A 27,898-nucleotide genomic window follows, 5' to 3' on the forward strand; every position below is an offset into this window, starting at 1 on the left:
CATCAACTTTATATCGACTAAATTTGAGCATAGCTTTATAAATAAGCTGTTAACATGCATGTGTTCATGTTGTCAGCTCTTATAAATATAAATATGTATAAATAATACTTACTTTTCACTCTCAAGGTAGCTGCGGTGATTGTTGAGGAGATAACTCTGCACACACTGCATTTTGTACTTGTTTCTGCCTGTAAGCTGCTAGAATGCCACGCGTGACACATGTCAAAAATAGCCCGCGTTGCTGCCATGTGAAAGGCTACACTGATTAATGTAAAAGAGCGTATTGCATGCGGCATGGTGCGAATACGGCGCCCGATGTGAACTGGGCTTATAACTGACAGGTTACGTGTATTCTCCACCCGACTATGTGCACCGGACTTTGGTGTCCGCGCTGTTACAGTTTAGTATGAATGTGCGTCCAGTTACACCCATACATATCGCATTTTTGTCATCTTTACCATATAGTGTTGTGTTCAGCCTATATAAGAAAATAGTTTATGTATCTTATCTTAACCATTTCCACAAGTCCAGGATTTACAGCTACCTCCCAATACCCAAATACCTGTGCTCCTGACAGCAGGAGATATTTAAGTGTAGAGCTGGGCAATATGACGATATTTCATCGTATCTTGATAAATTCTGTTATTGTGATACACAGTAGGCTTTTCTAAGCATGTGGAGGATACTGTTTGTGCTTAATAAACACTGATCAGCTGCAGGTTTCATTACCAACAGTGTAATTAGACTGGTTTAATTAGATGACAATCAGCAGATGTTGAATAAAATTAACTGTAATCTGCTTTGGAATAGTCGTTTTTAAGGGCCTGTCGCTACGTAGCGCTAAAAAGGTTTTATGTATGGTGATCTAGTATTTTTGCCATATCGCCCAGCCCTGTCTTTCAGCTCTCATTGTTCTATAAAGAACTAGTGCCATTACTGAAGATCCCTGCTTAAAGGGTGTATCTGGTGGGTGTGGTGTGGTGTGGTATGGTGTTGTGTAGAGCCCTCATCCTGGGTAACGGCTAGCAGCCAGATTAACTGTTCTGTGGGGAGCTTCAGTCGTGCTGGATATTGAGTGTCCAGTGTTAATGCGGTTAGGTAATAAAGACATCTGTCCCTGTTGCACACTCTCGCGCACACTCTCGCGCACACTCTCGCGCACACTCTCGCACACACACTCTCGCACACACACTCTCGCGCACACTCTCGCACACACTCTCGCACACACACTCTCGCACACACACTCTCGCACACACACTCTCGCTCACACACTCTCGCACACGCTCTCGCGCACATTTCTTAAAAGCTTTAGAGAAGGAATGCTTCTATGCTAGAACATGATGTCATTCTCCAAGCATAATCAATGCTTCTTGGCATCAGTGGGACATTTACTTAAAGCGCACCGTGGTCCTTCTCACAAGTGTGTGTGTGTGTGTCTCTGACTGAGCAAACAAGCAATGAAATATGACTGTGCAGGATGCAGGAGTTACTCACATGCACGCATGCACACACACTGCGTCAGGACCTCCAGCTGAAGTTTTTCAGCTTTATTAGAGAATTATCTGCTGAATGTTCTCCCTGCTGACTTCACTTTTTAATATCCATTTAATTGAGGCCTGATTTGCTGCTCAGGAGTGATTTTATGTAAAGGTCATAAGTCTCTAAACGTTAAACGAGTGGAAATAATAATTGTGTGTGAGTGTGTATAAAAGTGAGTGTGAGGTTGTGACGCAGGTTTTTTTAAGTTTATACTGGAGAGAGCAGCGGTTTAGATTAATATTTGATGCACTGAGATTCAGGATTATAATTTCTGGGAAATTAGGCTTCATGACTGTCAAATGGATTGAAGAGACGAGGTTAGTAGAGGAAAGGATTTAAGGACTGTCTGTAGACATGCACACGTGTGCACCAACACACATTACCTTTCAGAAGTGTGAAATCTGTGTTTTCAGTCATACACTCCTGAACATTCATGCACTATAGATACATTCACTAGATGAATCACATTTTACCTTCATAAAGAAGTAATAGAGATGTGTGAATGTGAAGATATGCATGTTTTAAACCATTCCGTCGTCTGAAAATAATACAGCAGTATCACCAAAACAATGACCTTTTGCTTGCAGGGTGACGGAGTGAACACTGCACAGCTTTAGAGAAGCTGGTTACAGTCTGCTCTCTACAGAACAAATTCAAGCCTGGCTGATGGAAAGCCACGTTTAGACGATAATGACCCGAGTGTCTGGTGACTAATGATCGAGCAGCTGCTGTTTTTTTCCCTGTGGTTTTGCATCTGTAGCCCTCTTGCTTAGCTAGCTCGGCTACAGCTCGGCTACAGCTCCACCGAGTATCAGATAGCCCAGTGCGCAGCTGCTGTTCAGTCACAGGCACAAGTGTTGTCGAGGGTGAAGTCCGGTGACTGGCGTTTGGAGTAACGGAAAGGCGTAATTAGACTGGTACTGCTGTGTTTGGACTCGTAGCTGGCTAGCTAGGTTGATAGGTTAGCTAGCAGGCCAAAAGCCACAGGACAGACCATGTTTCAGAATAATAACACGCACAAAGTTTCAGGCACTTTTACTATCCTGGTTGATCCGATTGCGTTGCGGGAATGACAGAATGTGCAAGTTAGCTGAAGTGGTTTGAGTGATCGGATTTCAGCATCTTGGATTACACTTGCATTTTTAGGTGGCTTGGCTGTATCCAGATATAATCTCAAGACAGATGAAGTGACCGGGTGTAAACCAGCTTTCAGTTTGATTTGCTCTTCATTGTTGAAGTGAGTGATATCACCAAAGTGAGATCCAGAGAGAACAGCTGTAGATGCGTAAGAGTCTGGGAAGGGATTAAAAAAGATCTCGAAGCTATTAGAAATCAGCCGTTCTCTCCCCGCAACATAATTTACAAGTGCAACATCTGCCAACGTGGCCAGGTCAGGCCGCCCTAGCACGTTTAGCCCAAGAGCCGTCTCCAACAATCCTAAAACGTCAGCCGTATTTTTATCAGCCATCATTTTCAATGCTTGGCAGTTCTGTATTATAACACAGTTATGTGAAGTCATTTATGATCGGGCTATTTGTGACTAGAGTCATGTTTACGTGCAGAGGGTTGTAGTGCTGTGTTACCTGTTGATTCTGTGATTCTCCTGTTTCATCTTGTAGCAGGACCAGCAAAGCAACCTACCAAGCAAGCCTCCACTGTAATAGTGCAGAAATACTGCTGTGATGCGCAAAAGCTCCCAGACTGCTGTTGGACTGAATTTGACTGTGTGATTTCACTGTTAAATTAGATTAAGTTATACTGCATTTTTGGTGGCAGTGCAGTGGATGAATGCTGCATAGGACTACTGCACATTGAGCATTGTCCTCTCTCTCTCTCTCTCTCTCTCTCTCTCTCTCTCTCTCTCTCTCTCCCTCTCTCCCTCTCTCCCTCCCTCCCCTGCCACTTCTTGTATAAGCTGGAGTTCTATTTTGTTTTCCTCCGTGTGTGTTTAAGCGCAGCGTGCTGTGGGTGAGCTGCTGAACTGAGGCGATTGTGTGCTGCGATATTTGGGAGCGTGCGAGAGCCAGAACAGGCCCAGCAGGAGTGACTGCATTGAGTGCATGATTAGAATTCCAACCAGTGCAGTCCTGCCGCTGGAGATGACAGCCTAACTAGCACTCTGGCTCCTCACTAGAGAGAGGGTTTGTGTGGGTGTTTAAACTGATGAAAGCCAGCGCGTCAGTGTTGTTTGGGAGTTGGTTCCGTTGCCACTGAACGGACATATTTAATGCCGTATAATTCACTTATGAGGCGAACACACATGCAGCGGCATGCATGCACTGGACATACAGCCGGACATTCCACAGGGCAGCAGAGATTCCTGCCTTCTAAATCCACAAGCCTGGAAAGGGTACAGCAGTGTGATTGGGATTAAAGGAACACACACATGCCTTTTCTCAACCTGGTCCAGCTGTGTGCCCCTCTAGACATGCACATCTGTCCTCCAATAGACTGCCAGCTTCGGTCAGCCACTGCTTTCACTGGCGCCCTCCTACTGACCTCTAGATATGCACGCATACTCCACACACTCACTCACTCACTCACTCACTCATATCAACTGCAGGGCGCTAACAAACTGGGCCGAGCCGGGTTTTCTCAGCACCTTTAGCTAACCATACTTGGGGCCACAGAACCGTTCGGTGGGAGGGCTTAAGGATGTAGGGATCTGCTGATTGTACCTTTACATGTCCAGTATAAAAAGTGGTGGAGAACACATCTTGGTCTGTGGAGCTCTTCTTTTTGCCAAATTTCCTCACCACCTTTCATTTCTCATCACTCTTAAAGTGATGTCGGCCAGCACAGGTGTCTGTTAGCTGGTGCGGTGGAGCTAGGGACATGATGCATCCTCCAAGCTGCCCGAAAAGGGCTCGAAAAGAGACTGTGGCTGGCTTCGCATGTATTGGAGGTGACATGTAAAGTCCTTACCCTCCTAGTGTTGGTGTGGCACAACAGATAACACCACTGCCAACCTGCCAGTGAGCTGCCACACCATGTGGGAGACTGGGGTTCGATTCCTGGTCTGGGTGACTGTGCTGCACTACACCAATAAGAGTCCTTGGGCAAGACTCTTAACACTGCATTGGCTCTCCTCTGTAAAATGAGTAACCCTGGAAGTCGCTCTGGATAAGAGCGTCAGCTAAATGCCATAAATGTAAATGTAGTGTAGGGAGCATTGCTAGTTCTAGGGGGAGCTACGAAGGGGTGGGTAAATTGGCAGTACCAAATGAGGGAAAAAAAGGGAAAAATTTGACAAACAAATGAACGCTACGGGTACACAAACAGTGAGCATACAAAACAGTCACAAGTCCAAGCACAGCGGAAAATGCTGGACAAATGGGGTGGAAGCCTTCAGTAACACACATCGCACATAGGCAAGTATGTGAACATTTGTTCATTCATGACACAGACAGTTGTCTCCGAGAACGCATGGCCAAACAGCAAGTATCTCTCTAGCCTTAAAGCTCACTTTACTGAACTATATGTTAAACCTTTTGTTCTTAACCAGAGCTTAACAGTAAATTAGAGTGTTTAGAATTTAAATGCAGGAATGATTCTGTAAAAAAAAAAAAGAATTATTAATAGGTACCACAATTCATATTGAAGGTTTTCTTACTAGTTACAATACCAGCATTTTGGCTTTAAAACTGATACCAAGTAGTAGTAGTAGTAGTATCATAAGCACACCAGTTTTTCTGTTGAATTCATAACAGTAATATAAAATACTATTTACAGTTCAATTAGCCTGTATGTTATTTAATCCAATCACAATACAAGAATCTTTAAAACATGATTTTAAACCTCATGCTAGCTTTATTTAAAAAATCAAATACTAAAAGGATTGAAATGTGGAGTGTTAACTTGTGCTGAAAATGGTTTGAATTTTTTTAGACTTCTCTTAAGATACTTTTATGTTAGCGATGCCACAAAGCTAAAATTTCCAACCACTTAAAAAGTAAAAAAAAAAATTAACCAAATATGTATAAAAAAAATAGTGACATTTGATTCCATCCTGCACCATACCAGCAAGAGGGCTTTTAAAGTGATGGAAGGAAAGTTCAGGTTAGTTCAGACACCCGTGGGGCTGTGAACATGTTCTTTGCTCAACAGCAGTCAGGAAATTGTTCAAGGCACAGAAGGGATTTAATGTAAAAAAAACATGGATGATATGGATTGTATTCACCAGTCAGCCATAACATTAACACCACCTCCCTAATATGGAGTAGGTCCTTCTTGTGCAGCCACAACAGATCTGACCTTTTGAGGCATGGACTCCACAAGGCCCTGTGGTCTTGGGAACCTGGGCACTAGCAGCTGATCTTTTAAGTCCTGTAAGTTGTGAGGTGGGCTTTTCATGGATCATATACATGAGCCCTAGGTGCCCATGACTCTCCGGTTCGCCAGTTCACAGGTGGTTCCTTTCTAACTACATTTGGTTGCTTTTAACACATCAGCTTCTACTGACGGTTTCATTGCTGCTTAATGTATCCCACCCTTCGACAGAAGCCACTGTAGATGAAGATGAGAGTACTGTTAGAATTGTTATGGCTGATTGGTATGGAAACTTTGTGCACCTCTGGTACAAACACACACTAGGGATGTAAATCTCTGACAATACAATGAATGTTTAATTAGTGTCTGGGGAAGCTACTTAAACAATTGTGGGATTTATATTGGCCGCAAAATAAGGCCATACATAATTAATATAATCAATTTTGATATTGCAGAATCTATGCAGGTGAATCCCCATTGCATTGCACCCCCCCCCCCCCCCACACACACACACACAGACCTACACTTCTTGGTATGAGCTCTGCATAGCTATACTCTGTGGGTCCTGAGAGGCTGATTTATTACTGTCTGTCAGTTGTGCTGTAGCAGCAAGTATGTGTGTGTTTGTGTGTGCCCTCTTGTACTATTTAAGACACTTGGCATATTATGATGAATTTGCTGTATATCTCTCTGTGTGTGTGTGTGTGTGTGTGTGTGTGTGTGTGTGTGTGTGTGTGTGTTGTATGCATGTTTGTGTTTAAAGGTGTTGTCTAGGTTCTGTTGGGTTTCCCACCTGACCTTAAGGCTTAACTAGTCTCATTAGAGGAGTATTGGGTGGCGGTGGTCCATTTGCTCTACAGAGGTGGCAGCTCAGCTCCCTCTGTTCAGTATTAGGCAGCAGTTCATTGTCTGTCCACATATATAGACCCTTCCATAGATTGGTTTCTAAAGATGGCCTGACTGACATACCAGGCATTGACTCTCCAGCTGTTCTCGAATAGCTGTAGCACAGAAATAACAGTCCTGCCGTCCACTGTGTTTGCGGTCACCCCTTCTAATGTATGCATTCAGCTACTTTACATTGCACCCATTGCTGGCACAGATATGTAGTTGCACACTAGGGCTGCCAGTTGCCAAATAGCTCTTATGTAGCTATTTATTGTGTATATTTTGTTGTTTTATATATTTGCTAGCTAACAGTGAAGATGAGAACGATATATACCCTGTTCAGAAATTCACTTTTTAATGCACCTTCCTGCTAATATAAAAAGAGTACTCCAATACTTTTTCCTGTCACAATTTACTGTAACATCTTTTTCATGTCCAAATTTCAAACTATGGATGTGTAAAGTAGAAGCAATAAAATATAACAAAACTAAATAATTTTCCCATCATTTTATTTCGATCAGGAAAAAGAGACAAAAGGACAACAAAATGTAAGACAGTAAGTTTAGTTTTTAGTTTGAATGTATTTAGCGTCTCTGCTTCATTTAGCTTAGTGACTTTTATTTTGACAGTGGTCTGGTCAGTACCTCCTCTGCTCAGTACTTGGCCGGCAATCTAATTGGCTCTCTTTGTTGAAGGGCGGGACTTTTTCTGTAACCAGCGTTTCACTGCAGCTCTGCACTGCGTCCAGATTGAGGGAATTATTACTGTAAGAAGGAACCGCGGCAGTAAAACTGTTATGGTTAAACTTTGGTGATTAATCTGCGGTTCACGTGCACCATCACGAGAAACTTGGTGATGGCTTTACCAACTAATTGACTGTTACATTAGTTGCCAAATAATTTGGTCATTGTTTTTTTTTTTTATCGACTAAGTCAGTTAATTGTTGCACCCCTATTGGACACATATGGTTACTTATCCAACACAACAATGTACCTGTTGGACTTTTTACTTCAGTGTTATATATGTCTGTAATGCACATATGCACTATGTGCATTTTTTTACATTTTTTACATGTTTATAAATGTTTATGAAACACCCCAACAGATATATATGGAGTAGTATTGTGTAATATATAATGTAATATGTAATGTAATATATAATGTAATATATAATGTAATATGTAATGTAATATGTAATGTAATATTGACATTAGCGTGCAAAACCATATCAACCCACTGCAGAGTAACTGATTTAATGTCCGCCTATTACAAGACCTTTTTAAGTATTTTTTTTATTCTGGTGCATCCCATCACTTCTTTGCCTTATTCAGAAACATCATAGAAGTTAATATCATACCGATTGTGTATCGTGAGCATTTCACTTCACTCTATTCTTATGGTTCTTCTGTGTGTTTGTTTTCACAGATCACCAGAAACTGGAGCGAGAAGCACGGATCTGCCGTCTGCTTAAACATCCCAACATAGGTGAGTGTGATAATGTTGCACATTCAAAAACACACACACACACATACACACACACATACACACACACATACACACACACACACACACACACACACACACATACACACACACACATACGTTCAGCAAATAGACACACTTACATTAGTGATTTGTCTTGAATCATTTTGTGAGAATCATTTTATGGGTCATTGGTGGCTTAGTGGTTAAAGTTTTATACCTGGGCTCGGCAGGCTGCCACTGTTGGGCCCTTGAATGAGACCCTTAGCCCTCTGTGTTCCCTGGGCACTGTGGCAAAGGATGCACATGTACTCATTGTTCACAGTGTGTGTTTGCTCACTAGTGTGTATGTGTGTGTCTGCACAGATGGGTTAAAGGCAGATGCTAAATTCCATCTGTGTCCAACACTAATGGTGAAAATGTCTCGTCTTAAAGTTTGAACTTGTAGCTTTAGATGAGGTATGATGTGAGATAAACAGAGCTGAAGACAGCAGACTGAGTGGAGCAGAGGAACGTCACAGTCATCCACCACATGAGGGAAAGAAACAGTGTAGGCAAATGGCCCCCAGGCAGTGAGCTAACTGATGCAGTAAGGTGAGGCCTATTTGCATTAAGTGAAAGAGAATGTGCATGAAGCTCACCATCACAAGTGGCACCTCATGCAAAGTCATGGAAATGATGGCAGTATCATCTTCCCTCCAAGTGACAGGGAGCTGTGTGAGTGTTCACTGGCTTTGCTGGACTTCTGCTGGCCATGACTCATGGGGTGTCTTCATGCAGCCAAGTTTAGCTACATCTCTGTCGTGAATAAGAAATCGGTTCCAAGATGGATGAGATTAACGGCGTCTGATTATATATTCCCCAAGATATCGTCGCTGTCAGACGAAAATCTCATACCTCCAAAATAGTACAGACATTTAAAGAACTGCCATTTAAATTGGTTATTTAAAACATGGCAAAAATGAGATGCAGGGGTTTTGCATGACAGCCATGATATATATAAATGAACTGAATTGACAGAAGTATTGAGACACCTTCTCATTCATTGTTTCTTTCAAAATCAAGACTATTTAAAAAGAGTTAATCCTGTATTTGTTGGAGTAACTGTTTCTGCTGTCCAAGGAAGGCTTTCCACTAGCTTTTTGGAACATTGCTGTGAGGATTTGGTTGCATCAGAAGAGTGTTTGTTTGTGTGGTCAGTATGTTAGATAATCACCACCAGACCTCATCCCAAAAGTATTTAATGGAGTACCACCAATCGTTCGAGAGACTGCTCCACAGTTCAATGCTGGGGGTCTTTATTCCTCTCTAGCCCTCGCCTGGCATTAGACATGATGCCACTAGGTTCATGCTTATCTTCCCCCGTGAGTCCTATTCTATTGTCACTACTTCTGTACAGAAACTAGGCAAGCTTTGTGTGTGTGCATTCGCACATCTGTGTCAGCAATGGGTGCAGTTTAAAGTAGCTAAATGCAGTCATTAGAAACGGTGTCCACAAACCTTTGGACACATTGTGTATATGTCTATCTAACTGAATCCAACATGCCTCATTTAGCTCATCAAGGACTTTTAAAGGTAATAATTAGATGAATTACGTGGGCTTTATTAGTCAGCAGGAAAGTAGAACTCCAGGGGCTGGGTTGCTGCCAACATTGTGTCGGTCAGAAGGAAAAAGGTACAATTAAGAAAAATAGATTCTAATATAATGAGAATTGGTGTTGCTGTAAAAGCCTGCGCTGGAATTGCCCATTAAACTGAAAGACTTGGTTGCTGTATGTACAGCAGGGGTGTCCTTTCAGCCCATAATCTCCCATGTATATCCAACCAAAACATTATGACCACATAATTTTACTGGACTTTCATTCAGGACTTTCACTGCAGTTTTTTGCTGGTTAAGTCACAGAAGGACTTTTAGCTTTTAACGTCCGCTAACCTTGTTATATATAAGAAACAGCTTGTGAAAACAAATGGCCAAATCTCATTGGCTCAGGGCCACGTCGCCATCTGCTGGAGAAAAATCCCCTTGTGCTGCTTTAACCAGCAGTGAGTAAATGCTCATCAAACATATTCACTTCATGTTTCTCATTCAGCCAGTTCTGAAAAGGCATGAAAGCTGACCTGGCTGCTGTCCACACTGGATTTATCAACACCATTCAGATTGGGATCTGGCTAGTGATGGCATGTGCCTTTTGTGTGTGCCGTGGTTCGATAAACTGTCCGTAAATGTGTGCCGTGGTCGTAGTGTAGCTTACAAGCATCATATGTGATCAGAAGCCAAATACACACAGTCTGCAGTGCACATGAGCTTCACACAGCGAGGGGAGGCTGTATACTGCTGCTCCTCCTGCCTCTGCTTTGCATTTCTGTCCTCCTCTGACCTTACCCTCGCATTCCCCCTCCCATCCCCTAGTTCCAGCCGGTCTCTCACTTCTGTTTCATTTTGTATCTGTCTCTCCTCTCTCTCCTCTCTCTCCTCCCTCAATCTCCCTCCCGCACCACACCTTTCACAATCCCACATTAATCTCTGTCCTGAGAGAGGCTATGCTCTCTCTCTCTCTCTCTCTCTCTCTCTCTCTCTCTCTCTTCCTCTGTCTTCCTCTCTCTCTCTCTCGCTGTCTTGCTTTTCTTTTTCTATACTTTCTTGTCTCTCTTACTCTCCTTTTTCACTCTTGCTTTCTTCTCTCTCTATCTCTCTCTCTCTCTCTCTCTCTCTCTCTCTCTCTCTTTTTCTCTCTCTCTCTCCATCTCTTGCTCTTCTTTCTTGCCCTCTCATGCTCCCTCATTCTTTCTCTCTGTGACTCAATGGGGCAGCTTGTCATGTTTTCTGCTTGAGCTGCAAGTAAACTCTTAACAAAGGGAGCAATCGAGAAAGAGAGAGAGCGCGAGAGAGGGGGAGAGCACATTGCTCCTGGCAGCCCATGCTTACGCCACTATGCTTCATGCTTGGCTGTCTTCATTTCTCTGCGACCCTTTGACTACCTCTGCTTCTGCTGTCTCTCACTCATCTCTCACACACATTCTCAAATGCAGGTACCCACCACTTACTGCAGTACTCACTCGCTGTATTTTTGCATATAATGTCCTGTCAGTACACAGAGATGCACACTTCCTCATACATGCATGCTCTCAATTTACCCCACATAACCTCTCTATGAGGTGTGCACTTATTCTTTGTTCGATATTGGAATTGTGGGCCACTGCCGATACCCGGCGTATTAATGCATGGATCTGCTGATGCCCATATACAAACATTTTATACAGATATTTATACATATATTCATAAAATGTAAAAACTGGGAGGACCTTTCCTTGGATTAGCATGACAGAGATGTTTACAATGTATGTGTTGTGGATTACAGATGCAGAAAAGTAGCTAAAGCTAAAGCTAAGTTTTCCCCAGTGTTGACAGTTTATTGATTTTTTTTATTGAAGTCAAGCTACATGCTAATACTGACACCATTCCAATATTATTGTGCATCAATGTGAGTGTGAGCGTGTGTGTGTGTGTGTGTGTGTGTGTGTGTAAGAAGCTGCGGAGCTCCGTTCCCCCCATACCGGTAGTAATGTCCTGGCTCTGTGATGCCCCACAGGCATGGCAGGCATGGGAACCAGCAGCCTGTGGAAAGCTAGCAATGGCAGCTGAATCCTGTGAGATTTCTATTTGTGCACAAGCTCTGTCCCCTAATTACACTGATGCAGTAAACACACACGCAGGAAGACACATAAAATTGTGATTACATTTAATCTCACACACACACACACTCAACATAGCCTGATTTTTTTGTACACTGCTGTCCTTTTTTTAGTTATGGATTTGTTATAGTCACCTACACATTTCTAAACAACAGCATAGGCAAGTTTAAAATGATTGAGGCCTTATAGCTCCTGGTTATAAAGAAAACGTCAAGATTTGGATATATTTTAATATTTTACCCAACCTCATGCATTGTTGTTTTTTATTGAATTATTATGATTGTAAGACCACTGGCAGGAAATGCTGGAGAAATAGCATCACTCCCATAAATGAATTACTCTTTGTGATAACTGGAGGTGAGGCGATGCCACTTTTCTTTTGTAATAACAATGACAATCGTGCGATTTGCAGTAACTAAACTGTTTATGTAAACTAAATTTATGGAAAAAACATCTAAAATCATCCTAAGACTATTCAAACACCCAATGAAATTTAGGGCTAATGACATGACATCACATTGTGTGTTATGGTGTGTGTGTGTGTGTGTGTGTGCGCGTGTGCTGTTTCGCACTAGATTTGTTCCAGGATTAGATCACTGAACTCGATACTGATCATTAGTTCTGCTATCCCTAATGATTACCTCCTAGCCTAAGCATTTCTCTTACATCATCCTTCTCTCTCTCTCTGTCTGTCTCCTCTGTCTCTCTCTGTCTGTCTGTCTCTCAGTGCGGCTTCATGACAGCATCTCAGAAGAAGGCTTCCATTACCTCGTCTTTGACCTGTGAGTATCTGAGCTGCACTCTTTGATCCATCACTCCACTCCACATAACACTGCCGTTTTAACAGAGTTCCACTGCTGTGTTAATCTACCTTGTGCTTCTGAATTTGTAATTCGTTACACATTCTCATCTAAACCTCTAAACATACAAATGTGGCCTAAACTGAATGAAATCAGATGGCATGATCACATGTAGTATGTAATGGACTTGTATTTGTAATTGGCTCTTGGTGTTTATTTGTAATAATTGATGTTTGCAGTTACCCGGTTATACTTTTCATAACTCTGTACCCTGTGTTTCATCAGTGTTTACAGCACATTACATAAGACACTGTTTTCCCCATTCTGTCCTCTTTAGTGTTACTGGAGGAGAGCTGTTTGAAGACATTGTTGCTAGAGAGTATTATAGTGAAGCTGATGCCAGGTGAGTCAAGTTCAGTGCATGCACAGCATCTTCAGTACAGCACCCACGCACAAACACCATCTCAGACAGTAGTTCAGCACTGTGTGTGTTGCTGGTTTGCCAGGACAGTGCTGAAAATAATCATTTGTTGTTGGTCTTATCAGTGCTAATATATGTGAAATAAAAGAGGGAGTTGTTTACCTTCATACTTCACTGTTGCTCTGTCTGGCATCTTTATGACTGGAAATGAACACCATTACCAGAATTGGATTAATGGTCTGATTAGTCTATGTTTTTACCTTCAAGGAGGCCTAAAGCTTATTGATTATGCCATATACTGTAAAACAAACTAAACTAATACCTTTTCAAGTAGCACCGTAATTGGAGCTGTGCATGGGAACTTGATGACAGTATTTAAGTTCACAGGTTATTATTTGAGGATTATTTATAGAAAGTCAGGGAGGAAGTATTAAGACCAACAACACTGTTACGTTTTAAGAGGGGGCTGTACTGATTTTCTTCAGCGTGCTAATGTTATGTTTGTTCTCTAGGATACATTAATAAGAATAATAATGATGATAATAATAAACATTTTCCATTGCCAAGCTTCACTGAATATCCATTCATTAACTTATAGGAATACTTGAATTTCAAAATTAATCCCAATGCATATCTCTAGCTTAAACCTACAGATGTTTGTACTGCTGGGTAAGAGCAGTAAGAGCAGCTGCTGGTGGGACCAGGACATTGCTTCATTTAAGATTTTGACTCTACATTTACATTACATTTACAAGTTACATTAATGGGAATCCATTTGTTAGACAGGATGCAGGTTGTACTAGTTTTTCATACTAGGCTGTTTTAAAAGACTCTGAATTTCATTTCAGTCCTTGATTAGTAAAACACCCACAGCAGGTCCAGGATTTGTTCTGAGCTAGGTAGATATATGTTATATGCTGTAACAAGAGCTTTACTATTCAAAAGGTCTGTTGTCGCAGTGCAGAAAAATGGGCAGCAAATCCCACAGTCCTGATTGGTGATTTAAGATACAGTGCAGTAATTGCTTGCACATACTTTTATCTCCTCTCACTCCTGCCAGTCTCCTCAGGCCTCTTCCGTTGCCAGAGTTTAGCGAGTGCAGCTCAAACACATATTTAATGCATTTCTCACCAGCAGGAGCTGCTGGCTTTCAGGCTCAGATATGTAGGCCAGCTTTGGCGAAGCAGTGGACAGCATGAATACTCTGTCTAGTAGGCAGAGCCTTCTGCCCAGTGCCTTGCTAGAGCGTACATGCGGACTGTCACCCAAAGGTCCACTATCACTCGCACAGAGACTGCTTTGCATTGCCCTGCTTCAGTAGACATGCAGAACCTGTGACCTGCCACCATACCACACACACACACATCTCCCCCATAATGCCTCCCTATTATACGTTTAGGTTCAAGAGGCTTTTTGGTCGTTTTAAGCCTATACAAGTACACAGTGAAGCAAAATAACGTTCCTCCAGCACCATGATGCAACACTAAAAACAGGAAAAACAACACAAGACTTTATGAAATGCAAATGTTCACACCCAGAGCAAAACAAGTACACTAAATATAACTCATTTCCATCACCTCACTGTTGCCTTAGATCTTCTGTGTAATGTTGTACTTGAACACACTGCAAAGACTACAGCTGGCAGCCAATACGCATGCATTCTTCATCTCTTGTTTCTGTTAAATAGCGAGCGAGAAAGAACCAGAAGTGGAGAAGTGACCAGCTCTCCAATAATGTTCAGAGTAGACTTGACTTTAAGCCACATGTTTTCTGAGATGTACACCATTATTAAAATGTATGAAATAATGAAGGATTTACTGTTTAACCGCAACATACAAAGTGAAGAAAGTGGCGAAAATGTCTCGCGAGCATCAAACATTTGTATTAGAACAGCCAAAGCTAGATCCGGTGTCATTTGAGACTATATCTGCCTAGTGTTAAAACAACATTTTGTAGCAAATTGACCTTAAAATAACAGCTTCAGAACCATGTTGATGCTCCATTGACCTGTAATGGGGAGAATGGCGTCTCTGTCATTGCCACTGTAGGCCAGATTGCTGCTACTGGACTGTGGAACTTTGATGGAGCTGTGCAAGACCTCTCACAGAAACTGCATAATGCTGTGTAACCCAAGTCATGTTTGTGTAAAGTCCAGTAATATTACTCTACTGCAATGGTCCACATTATTCTTTCACTTCAGATACTAGTTTTGTATCTTTCAGCCATTAGGTGAGCTCAAAGCATGATTTGTATTTCTGCAAGTGGTGTAAACGTGAACTATACTCCACAACTGTAGAGGGAGCCCATAAACAAAAAAAAACAATTTTTGCATACTGCTTCTTTAAATAGCTTTATGCTGGCATAATAATGCAAATCCCTTGCAGACTTTTAAAAATAGCAAAACTATTATTATTATTATTATTATTATTTTTTTTTTTATTATTATATGGTAAGAAATGGAAGTTTTATATTAGGCATGTTATTAGCATGTTACGTTAAGTACCTTTTATTGCACAGTACAACTGAATTCTCTTCACAAATCCCCATTTAGAAAGCCAGGGTTAGAGTGCAGGATCAGCCATGCCACTGCACCCCAGGAGCAGAGGTTGAGTGCCTTCCTTAGTGGCCCAACAGTGGCTGCTTAGTGGACCCAGACATTGAGCTCGGCAACCCTGCAATCAATAACTCAGTCCTCTAACCCCTGAGCCACCACTGCTCCTTCATAGATCTTGTGTGCCCTTGTTTATTCTCAGCAGTATTCCGCATTTCCTTGTGGGATGTTCAAAGAGGGGGGAGAAAAGGGTTCAAATGGAACTAGTAAAACATTGCTCCTTACACTATAGCATCAAAAAAATAGCGATTCTCTCTTGAAGTTCCATCTTTAGAGTTTTATCTACCTGCTCTGCCTGATCTGTCACATAGCGGTGTTGGTTTAGCTTCATGCAAACTACAGGCAGTGGTCAGCCAAAGACACCCAACAATGGCTAATACAAAAATGGACTCATGATTTTCAGCTCTTTTTTTGTTTGTTTTTGCTTTGACTGCTACCACTGACGTGCTGCTGACCGTGTATCAGTATGTATCTGCGTCTGAAAGCACATAAGACTGTGATTCAGATTTAAATTAAATGGATGAAAGATCTGTTTTTTTTTGTTGTTGTTCACACTGGAAAATAAAAGCTGCATCTCATTTTGACAAAACGTCCAAAGTAGGGCAGTTTCAACCCTAATGTATATGCAGCGAGAGATGCACATGCACACACACACACTCCCTCTCCGCTAGCACATCCATACAAAGCGCTGTCACTCAGTTTCTATGCTGCTCATTTCATCAGGCACAACAGTCACAGAGAGAATGTGCCTTTGGGAAAGTGACATTTCATCGAGAACAGACTGGGAGAGAGGGAGCAGGGAGGGCATGAGGAGGCAGGGGTCCTGGGGATAGAAAAGGTTAACATGCAGGTAAGAGATAAAGATCAAGGACTCCAGGTGAGCATATGCGCTTGCATCGATCTGTATGTTGGAGTGAGGAAGGGGAGGAGGAAGCATTGAGTGTTGGTGCACAGATTCTATGAGACGTGCTCCTGTGGCTGGGGAATAAAATAGAAAGGAATGCAGGGTGTACAGTTTTGGCCAAATTTGGGCACAAAACATTGTACAGTAACTCCACAGGAGAGCTTGAGAATATCTCAAGTTCATGTTCCAGTCCTTTCTGTTACGTCCTTTTTTAGTGTTCTCTGTGTTTTCCCCAAGACTCCAAAATCAAGAGCTTGACCATTAAACCATGACCTCCTAGACATTTTATACAGTAGATAGCCCTCTTAAATTCTTATCTCTGGTTACTTTCGTAGCTCTGTTTGTGACATTTTTTCCTCTGTTCTTCTAAACTTTAAGATTTGGATGCTTGATAGTAACATTTATCCAAACAAGCCACAGTAGCTTACAATATAGCCCAGAAAAAGCTTAAACGTGGGAAAATACCCACCCATGTACAGGGCGACTGGGATTTGGCCTGCAGAGCTGATGTATGATGATAAATGAGTTCAGCAGCAGAATATTTGCTTTGGCATTGAGGTGGCATGGTAAATAGATCTATTCCTGTTCTGCAGTGTCTCTCCCTGGCAGTATTTATAACCAGCAAAACAAACCATCCGTCCACATTCAGTTATTCAGTCCACACATGCAGCAGCCTGCTGACCTGCCAGCCTCACTTTAAAGCAGTATTAAGGGAGAATTTGGATGTCTTGCTCTTGGGCTCCCTCCTACAGTCAAGAAGTGAAATTCACGCGTTGAGCCACTTTTCCACATGCACATGCATTTGACAAGCTGAGAGATACAGAACTGGCAGCTGATGTGAAAGAAGCATGTGAACTGAGGGGATAAGCTGTCTCAATTTATTTATTTATTTATTTATTTTGGACGATATGTTCTCCCACAAATAATTGTGTTGAACAATAATAATATTGCCATTTTAAGACAATTATATGCTACTAATATGATGATAATTTAATACCATAGCACAAATACACCATTTTAAATAGCAGTAAACTTAAATAAATAAATAAATAAAGTCGCATACTGTCGACATACTGGCTCGTTAGCACCCAGTTGTTCCCTGGGCTGTGGGATATGGCTTGGAGTCCACTTGGACTCACTCTTCTAAACTTCCTGACTGGAATTATGCAGCCTTGCGGGAAAAACAGCTATTATACGACAGACTTGCAACATATATATATTTTTTTTATATATATATATTTTCGGTGGAGTAATATTACCGGAATTTACACAAATATGATTTGGGTTATGCAGTGTTACAGTTACGTAGTTCTTGCGAGCGTTATCTTGTCTGCTCAGGCAAAGTTATTAGTACTATAGCAACGCTGTTCTCCCTATGACAAATAAGTGGCACGCCACAATGATTTTGAAGCTGTTATTTCAAGGTTAAACTGCTACGTAATGTTGCTTTAACTGTCCTTTGTACTTCACTTTGTTGCAAGTTTGATGAATTTAACTCTCTCTCTGTGTCTCTCTCTCTCTCTCTCTGTCGCTCTCTCAGTCACTGCATTAATCAGATCCTGGAGAGCGTCAGCCACATCCACCAGCATGACATTGTGCACAGGGACCTCAAGGTGAGTCGTGCCGTTGTCATGGCAACCTGCCACAAGACGGCAGCGCATCATCCGGTGACCCCAATCCCCCCCCCCAACCCTTCACTTGGCAACCATGTGGCATCACACATGCAAAAACGTGCACACACACACGTACAGGCTTGCGACAGTGACCGTCATTCTCTAGTCTGATAGGTTGCCACTGGAGAGCAGAGTTTATGTTTTGGTTCCGAGGCACCGTCTCTGAGCTCACTGCACTCATGACGTCAGGGCACAAGTGATCCCTGTTATCCCCCCAAACCCAATTCGGAGAGTCATCTAATTCATGAGAGACGCACTCGTCCTCTTTGTCTGTGTTTGAGTGAGAGCGTTGTGGTAGGTTCAGTACCAGTGCTGTTTGTTTCCTTGTACTGCGCAAGTCTGCAGCTCTTTGCCACCACAGAGCTTGTGGTGTAAATCATCCAGTGACCTGTAGGTGATGAGGTCTGTCTGTCTGTGTGGGTGGGTGTTCGTGTGTGAGAGCGAGGAAAGGGGCAGGAATGAGTGGAACTGTGGAGAATAATTTCCCTTGACGGTTCCTGAGGGGAGAATATGGGTCTCTCTGGTTCTCTATGAGAGAGGTCAAGGGGGCTGACATGGAGATGAAGAGATAGCAGAGAATAAGCAAAACTGAGAGACCAGCTGCTACACACAGACAGAGAGAGAGAGAGAGAGAGAATGATCCTTACTTGTTTTCAACCTCTCTCTCTCACTTTGTCTGTAAAGGCTAAAGGCTGAAGGTAAGCCGTGTAGGTAAGCTCCAGACAAAACAGACAGAGAGGACAACGAGAGAGAGAAATGCGGAGACAAGAAAAGTGCAAGTGGCAAGACAGTTGCCATAGCAACAGGTGTGACGTCAAGCAGGGTGGGCAGAAGCACGCCTCAGCGGAGAGAGCCTGGACTACACTAGTGAGTGTTAGGGAGTGAGAGTGTGGAGCTTAGAGTAAAACAGCAAATTCAACTTATCAGTATCGGATCTAATCAGGGAACACACTAAGCCGGTGGTCCACAGTGAATATTTCAGTAGTGGGCTTTGTCCTCATCTGGCAGGCAGAGGGCTTTTTGTTTTAGCATGAATTGATATGTTCTTAACCTGGAATCCATTGGTTTTATCTAAACCTGTTTTTGGAAAGTCTGGAGTGGTCTGCCACGAAGCAAGTGTAAATGTTGAGGCTTCACTACTAATGTTTATTAGCCCATGTTATTAAGAAGTTACTGTGTGTGTGTGTGTCTGTATGTGTGTGTGTGTGTGTGTGTGTGTATATATATATATATATATATATATATATGTATATGTATGTATGTGTGTGTATATATATATATATATATATGTATGTGTGTATATATACATACACAGACAAGCGATAAGCTTTTGCTTAGCATAATTCAAGTAGTCAAACTACTGTCATTTTCTACATTATTTGAACACAGCCTCTGCTTTTTACAGTAGGGATTGACTGTTTTTATATATATATATATATATATATATATTGATTATGTTGATGAAATTTCTATTTTACAAATGTAAATGATCACTGCTCATACACTAAACAGCAAAAATAAGGTTTAAAGAAACACTGAAATGGAACAGTTGTTTTTAAAACAACACTTAAACTTATTTAAAATGATACAAATGTAAACAATACGCACCGCTTACAGATATGAGTCTGCATCCACACAGAGAGCAGATAAAAGAATATTGCTAAAATATTGGTGAGCTTCATTCTTATGTAAACAAACATAAGTGAACATACTGGTCAATATCAAGGTCATGGACATCCATTGGACAATAAGTCAATAATGTAATCATTGTGACTGGCCTAACTCTCACCAAATAAATGTGCTGTTTCAGATGACGCTGTTTTTTTTTTTGTTTGTTAGCGTTTATTAGAACTTTTATTTCCAGTTTAAATGATGGCAGTGGTTCTGCACAGGCGCCATGTGACCATTGCATTTTGTTTGAATACAGTGTTCTGTGTGCAGACCCCAAAGCTTGTCAATGGAGATTAGGCCTAGTGACTGTCTGTCTGTCTGTCTGTCTGAGTCAGTGCGGGAAGTTACCATTCAATTGAAGCATTTGACAAATGACTTTTTAGTGCAATCTCTGCATCTCTTTCCAGCTTTCTATCCCTCTTGTTACCCATGTCAGGCAAAACAGAGAGTTGGCAAAACATTGTCCAAGCTTTAAGTGTTAGTTGTTTTTGTTTGTTTGTTTTTTGACCAATCTAGCAAGTTTGTGGACAAGACATTAAGCTAAGTGTGTAGACCTGCCTGCAGACCACTGTTCTGAATTATACAGTGCCTGTGCTCTCCAGAGTCAGAGGACGCTGCACTAAAGGGTCTGTGACATGTCTTTTGTGCTGTGTCTGCTGTGAAGGCCGACAGGTTTTTTAGGGGGGGGGTCTCTTTTGCATGCAGAAAGAGAAAGAGTCTGGCCTGTGGGTCAGCAAGGAGAGACTAGGCTCACCTCTGCCATCTTGGCATAATCTGACATGCCCTGTGCACTGCCACTGTGTGAACTATGCAACCTAGAGCCATTCGTATGCTGTCATGTCCCCCCTTCTGCCCTCGGTGTGTAGACACACACACACACACACACACACACACACAGAAAGAGATACATATGGGTTTAGCTAGAAGTCTGCTTGGTATTCCTGCCAACAAGTGATGAAGGACTACCCCAATGGGACATGCTGTGTGCGTTTATGTCCACTAATGCTGATCACAGATGCTAAGCCTTCTCTCTCAGTAGGTTTGATCATCACCTTCTACATAATTGGTCCTAGGATGGATAAGGGAGCTGATGGAAATGCATGATCATGTAGCACAGTTCAGTAGGAAGAGTACTCTTTTAGTGATCATGCCACTGCTGTCATTAGGAAAAGCCTTTCTGAACTTGATTATGGCAGATTTTCAGAGAGTTCAGAGGAGTAAAGTAGGAGTTTCCCCATTCAGTTCGGATTCTCTTAATGTGAAGTATCGTCCGATACCGATCCGATCTGTGTTTGTATAAATATTGCAGTCACACAGCTTAGATAAGATGAGCTGCTGATTAATACTAAAGTAAAATTTACATTACATTTACATTTAAGGCATTTACATTTAAGGCATTTAGCAGACGCTCTTATCCAGAGCAACTTACAAAAGTGCTTTGCTATTTACCCAAGAAAAACCTCAGCTAGTTTGAATAGACTAATAATTCAAAGATTATTAAACTACTAAACACAAGTCAATAAGGAGACCACTCTGCTATGCACCCAAGTACTCTTGGAAGAGGTGGGTCTTCAGTCTGCGTTTGAAGACAGCGAGCGACTCTACTGTTCGGACACCCAGGGGAAGTTCGTTCCACCACTTTGGTGCCAGGATAGAAAAAGTCTGGACGCTAAAGTCTCTTTATTTTAGCAGCGGTTTCTATAATGAGACATTCTAGACTGATTAATTTAGTTTAGTAGACATTTTCCTTACTTATTTTCCTGACTCTTCATCCTGACCAATCAGCTCCCAGCTCCTTCAAACACTGCAGTCATATGCATCATCTTGACAGGTTTGCACTTCTCTCGAGTGTTTATCATAGGAATTGGAACAAACACTTATACATTTCTGATATTTGACTGACACTCCTTGCCAGAGCAACTTGCATTTGAATAATGTTACACAATGTAGGTGTATTTGGTGTTGACAGAGGACTCTTATTGGTCTTATGATATCCTATGAGGTGCCTGCCACCCGCTTGTTTTACATGACTTCATAGTCTCTTCCCTTTATGTGCATCACAAACTCGAGTTGCAGCGCTCATTATAATGCACAGATCTGATTGGCTGAATTGCATCGTGTGTGATACTTATAATGCCTGCAGTTGGTCTGTGACTATGCTACACCAACTACTACACACTGATTTATTTAGGAAAACCTACAAACCCGTACAGCACCAGGTTGTTCTGAAACAGCCTGCCGTTGTAGACTGCACATTTGAAGGTCAGCACAGAACAAGGTCAACACTCCATATATTTTAAACTTTGGTTGCTTTTCCCACGGCACTGTAAACACTGCTTTACTCTCTGTAACCTACACAAACCTGTGCCAGCTGTACTGGAAAGTGCAAGAGAGAGGCCAGCAGTCAGTGCGGTGCTTTATTTACAAGTAAATAACATTTTAAAAGGAATGAGATATATGTGTTATACTGTGTTATACCGAATAATATATGAACACCCATAAACTTGCCCAGAGGTCACTAATATGCCTATGGTCTAGGTCCAGGCCGAGGCGTTGTCCTATCCTGGACCTATAACCAATAAACTATTGAGAAATTAAGTTTTTTTAATAAAGTAACTTTTCTAGACTTTATGGTACAAGTTGTTTAGCCCAGGAAACTTAATTTGTTTTTTAAATGTATTTATTTATTTATTATTTTTATATCATTATTATTAAATTTTTCTCCCCTCCCAAAGTTAATACACCTGTTTGTACCTCCCCCCTAGCATTACCATTGCTCCCGACCCTAGGAGGGTAAGGCCTTTAGACGTCTCCTCCAATATGAATGTGATGTATATGTGAACTGGCTCTGATCCAGGCTGCTGACATGCTCGGACCTAATTAAGTTCTAATAAAAAATTCCCGGCCTGTAGAAACCGTTCAAAACCTCCTCGGCTCCAAATAAAATCTTAATTTTACCCTGCTTTTATGTATGGTTTGTGTACATAAACATATACATAACTATTTATTCTCCCTCTTTCTCTCTGTCTCAGCCTGAGAATCTGCTGTTGGCCAGTAAGATGAAGGGGGCAGCGGTGAAGCTGGCTGACTTTGGGCTGGCCATTGAGGTGCAGGGAGACCAGCAAGCCTGGTTTGGTAAGAATCTTCAAAAACCCCATCTCCACACCCACAGATTTGCACGCACATCCTGAATTTACCTGGAATGACTTCAACACCCCTATTCATCTGTTAATCTCTTGCCTGTTTGTTCCCTCATTCCTCCGTTCCTAATCTTCACCATTATCTTCAGCATGCACTGATCCTCTCCCTCTCTGTGTGGAGGCTGGAGACGAGCCAGTGCTGTTTGAATAGGGCTGCAGGGGATGTTGCGTGGGGGTGACTTATGGTCAACTGTGGAGTGCTTATGAACCTCTAAAAAGCCATGAGGACTAATCACTTGCAGCCAGGTCACTCACTCACTATGAGCATGTAAATTTAGCTTTTCTGCCAAATTTGAGTTTTGTTGATGCCTTCTGGGTCTTTAAAGTCACAGTGACCTGTGTTTGTAAGGGTTTCTGGTTTGTTTTTGTTTTTTTTGGGGGGGGGGAGTGTTTTTAAAAGTTTCTGTTTTTATGCAAGTACCATACACTGTAGACACAGTACAGTGCAAAATAGTTTTTTTCTTACTTGATCATATGGTTCAGTTTTGTTATCATTATTTATTATATATTGTATGGAAATAAATCACTCCAGAGAATGCAATCCCATGGCTCCACAGCCTAATGCTGGGGGTTTACACCCCTCCAGTCAACACCTTGTTTTGATTGGGCATGGTGACATTAGACTCAAGGTGTTACTTCAGGTTCTAGATACCTTTGAACATGCAGTGTACCTAAATGTGCAGCAAAGATAAAAGGACAAAAGTATTAGGACACCTGCTCCATTCGTTGTTTCTACTAAAATGAAGATTATTTGTCCTGCTTTTGTTGGAGTAACTATCTCTGATGTGCAGGGAAATCTTTTTATAAGATTTTGAGACATTGCTGTGAGAATGTGATTGCATTCAATGACAAAAGACATTAGTGAGGTCAGAGGTACCTGGAGGAGCACCATCATTCCTGAGAACGCAGTTCCACTGCTGCAAAGCTCAGTATGGGGGGCCTCTATGCCCCTCTAGTCCATCAGGGGTTAGACAAGCTGTATGTGTGTGCATATGCACATATGTCAGCAATGGGTTCAACTTAAAGTAGCTGAATGCATTCATTAGTAGGGGTGTCCACAAACATTTGGACAGATAGTGTATAGTGATAGTGTATTATCTAATTTAGCATTTAATTCATTAAAATGGCAAATAAAACTTTTGAGAGATATGCATAGGAAATGTAGCTGGTCAGGGTTGTATTAAAAAAAATACTAATATGCCCCTGAAAACAGATCAGTTTCAAAATTGAACCTTGTTCCAGGAGAACCTGGAGCCAACCTATTACACTGTGTTAATCTAATAAGAAACAAATTAGTTAATTTGGTAACACTACTTTTTTATATATTTATAAATGGAATTATATTGCATAAGGTTCTCTTAATTACCTATCCTTAAGTTGTGACTTAGTTTCTACAAACATTAACGTGAACATATTTCAGAGCACCACAGAAAACCCTTTTACCAGCCCTTATGTTCACTCTTGATTTGCTTTTGCAGGTTTTGCAGGCACTCCTGGATATCTCTCCCCTGAGGTTCTGAGAAAGGACCCCTATGGGAAACCAGTGGATATATGGGCCTGTGGTGAGTCCCTATCATAAGCATATAGGTTATCTTTGGGCTGTTTTTGGGGTTTGGTGTGCCCAGTTTGACCAGCCTGTGTTTGTGTGCGCAGGAGTTATTCTGTACATCCTGCTGGTGGGCTATCCTCCTTTCTGGGATGAAGACCAACACAAACTCTATCAGCAGATCAAGGCAGGAGCTTACGATGTGAGTATCTGTATCCATGAGCGAGATTTTATCCTTTCAGTACATATTAAGATGATGGAGACAGACAGAGACAGACACACATGCAGACGGAGAAATATAAAGAGTTGCAATGTAGAAAAGATGTAATCGTGGAGATCAGGTATATCATCTTTTTTACCGTGAGTGTGCCTCTTTGTGCACTTCATTATGTATTGTATGATTGATGACCACAATAGTTGCACTTAGTGAAAGAGAATAAAGCCTGTTCACTTGAAACACACTTATAACGTAGTAAAAGTAATATTTTGGCAGTAGCTGAATTTAGTGCATTTTGCTTAACTGTTATGAAGTCTTCAGTCAGAGTATTTGTAAGTTATACAAAAAATCTATTTAAGCTGTAAGTTTTTCAGAGGGAACAGTTTGGGTGGGGATTTTATAAACTCCTACTTTAGTAAAGTATACTTCCCTAAACATTTACTAGAGCAAGTCAGTGTAACTGGAACTGTTTTATCTGTATTGCTTCAGTGTTTGAAAGTTGGATAAAGTTTTAATATATTTAGTATATAGTCGTTGTCACACCAAACGGTCGTAGTTCTTAACTTTCAGTGAGTCAGTGTAAAAAGTAATGTTAAAAGATCTTGTTCCATTATTTAAAATAAATTAATTATCATATTATATTGAAATCATATTAAATTATGTAAAAACAAAAAGATAATAAAAAATAGAAGTATTAGGTTTTTGCTCAACAGCAACATGCATATAGTATAACATTTATAAAATATGCACACATTTATTTGAAATTTACAAATTAAAATATTGTTATGGGTTTATTGAAATATGGCCTTTTTAAAAATAATTGTGCTAAGAGCATAATTTGTGCTGTGTTGTCTTAGGGTGCTCCAGTGTCATTTGTGCATTCAGTGTACTTTTAAAGATCCAGTGAGAATTTAGTGAGAATGGAACTATAAATAAGATTTTTTGATGATTTGAAAATTGCCAATCACCTTGTCATTTCAGGCATTTATTCACAGAATATATGAGAATGAGTTTTGAGTTATTGAATTATTAAAAGTATTAAAGTATTACGTATTATTAAAGTATTAAAATTATTAATGGTATTCAGCAGTGTGAAATAGGTTGAAAACTGAATGTTTGTTAAGAAATCAGAGTCAGTTTTGGTGGTGTTTATGCCCCTCCCCCTTTACTTAATTTTTGTACTCCTCCTATGTCTTTGCTTCACTTCTTTTTATCTCAGTTCCCTTCTCCTGAGTGGGACACTGTTACCCCAGAGGCCAAGAACCTCATCAATCAGATGCTGACCATCAACCCCGCGAAGAGGATCACTGCTGACCAGGCCCTCAAGCACCCATGGGTTTGCGTAAGTTCCCCAGCTGTCAGCTTCAAGCACTTACAGAATGAATGAAGTTCCATCATTTAAATCTCGCTTGTTGTTCTTTCTGAAGCTGCTGTTAGAAAACTCTGGTTGGCCTCATTTTTTCACATTTGATAAACACAACACTGAGAAATGAGGCAAAAGCTGAGAACTCAGAAAAAGCAACAGAGCCTTTATGTTTTTCCTCACCTGCAGTGTAGCTTTAGATGTTCTGACAGAAATAGACTCTACCCAGTTGGCTCAGGTAGTCCCATCTAACATGAGCCAGAAATCACACATGGAAACATGGATCACACATGGATATATATGGCTTTTAATTCTAGGTTGTATCTAAAAGCACTAACAGGATCAATTTGCTTAAATGCTTAATGGCTGTCTGCTGTTGATTTTCTATTTCTCTAAACTTAAAAAAAAAAAATTTTAGATCTTAAAAAATAAATTCTATCCCTAGAAATATTATTTTGCGTCATTTTTCATATCTTTCTCTCAGTATGAGTCAGCAAGGAGAAGATACTGATAGCTGAAGCTAAAACCATAGCCTTCAGTGACAAACTCAAAAAAAATATTTACCATTTCATTCTGGAAACATAGTAGACATGTATGTATTAATAACCTTGTTCTCTACCCTTTCTGATTTAGCTGCACTTTCTGCGTTTATGCCACTAAAACAAAGCTTAAATTCTAAAGTGGTCTGCAGACATGTGTCTAAGCTTATTAGTCATGAAATTTGGGTCAAGTGATCAAGTAATTGTAATTTAAATCTGTAATCACTGACTGAATGACCGAGTGTGGCTATGATATCTTTCAGTAGCATTCTTTATAACTGGCACTCTGGCACAAATGCCGTTTGTAATGTCACTTGCTCTGTTGGGTGATTCACATCAACGGCTAAAGAGTAAACACCTAAAGAGCAAGTCACATGTTGGGACCTGCAAAGGGAAAACATTAAAATGCAGTGAAGCCATCCTGATGGATTCAATGTCAGTTTGTCTACTGCTTGGCAACATCTTGACTGTCACTGTTTATCTGCTAAATCTGATCAAGGCAGCCGGCAGGTGTCACTTTTTTCACCTGAAATCCATCTCTCCTCCCTCTCATGCAGCAACGCTCCACTGTGGCTTCCATGATGCATCGCCAAGAGACTGTTGAGTGTCTGCGCAAATTCAATGCAAGGAGAAAACTGAAGGTATGGTCTTTTAAATATCTCTCGAAACACTCTGTATTGCTACTGGATCGGCCCGTCACAAGGATTACTTGTTTGTTTTTTGGGACAGTGTATTTTCCCAGAAATAATTAATACAATAATGTTGGCATTTTAAGATCATTTCATGCCGCTCACATAATGACAATACACTGAACAGCCATTACATCAGAACCAGGTGACAGGTGAAGTGAAAAGCATTGATTATCTTCATCTACAGCGACATCGGTCAGGGGTGCATATATTAGACAGCAAGTAAACAGTCAGGAAAAATGGGCAAGCATAAGAATCTGAGCCACAAGGGCCAGATTGTGATGGCTGGATCTCCAAAACATCAGGCAGGTCTTGTGGGGTGTTCCTGATGTGCAGTGGTCAGTACCTACCAGTACCTGCCTCAAAAAAGAACCACCTGTAAACCAGCGACCGG

General features: G+C 41.2%; 1 protein-coding gene across 26 annotated transcripts in view; it reads left to right on the forward strand.

Moving 5' to 3' along the window:
* camk2g2 (calcium/calmodulin-dependent protein kinase (CaM kinase) II gamma 2) overlaps positions 1-27,898 on the forward strand; it is a 96,645-nt gene that overhangs the window by 36,524 nt on the left and 32,223 nt on the right. For all 26 annotated transcript variants that reach the window (XM_072678362.1, XM_072678360.1, XM_072678366.1 and 23 more), the window contains exons 3-11: positions 8,121-8,180; positions 12,598-12,652; positions 13,008-13,073; positions 18,147-18,219; positions 22,983-23,085; positions 24,629-24,712; positions 24,804-24,898; positions 26,133-26,255; positions 27,373-27,456. In XM_072678362.1, coding sequence (XP_072534463.1) covers positions 8,121-8,180; positions 12,598-12,652; positions 13,008-13,073; positions 18,147-18,219; positions 22,983-23,085; positions 24,629-24,712; positions 24,804-24,898; positions 26,133-26,255; positions 27,373-27,456 — 743 coding nt within the window. The remainder of the gene's footprint in view (positions 1-8,120; positions 8,181-12,597; positions 12,653-13,007; positions 13,074-18,146; positions 18,220-22,982; positions 23,086-24,628; positions 24,713-24,803; positions 24,899-26,132; positions 26,256-27,372; positions 27,457-27,898) is intronic.

Source organism: Salminus brasiliensis, chromosome 4, assembly GCF_030463535.1.
Source record: "Salminus brasiliensis chromosome 4, fSalBra1.hap2, whole genome shotgun sequence".
Lineage (NCBI taxonomy): Eukaryota > Metazoa > Chordata > Actinopteri > Characiformes > Bryconidae > Salminus > Salminus brasiliensis.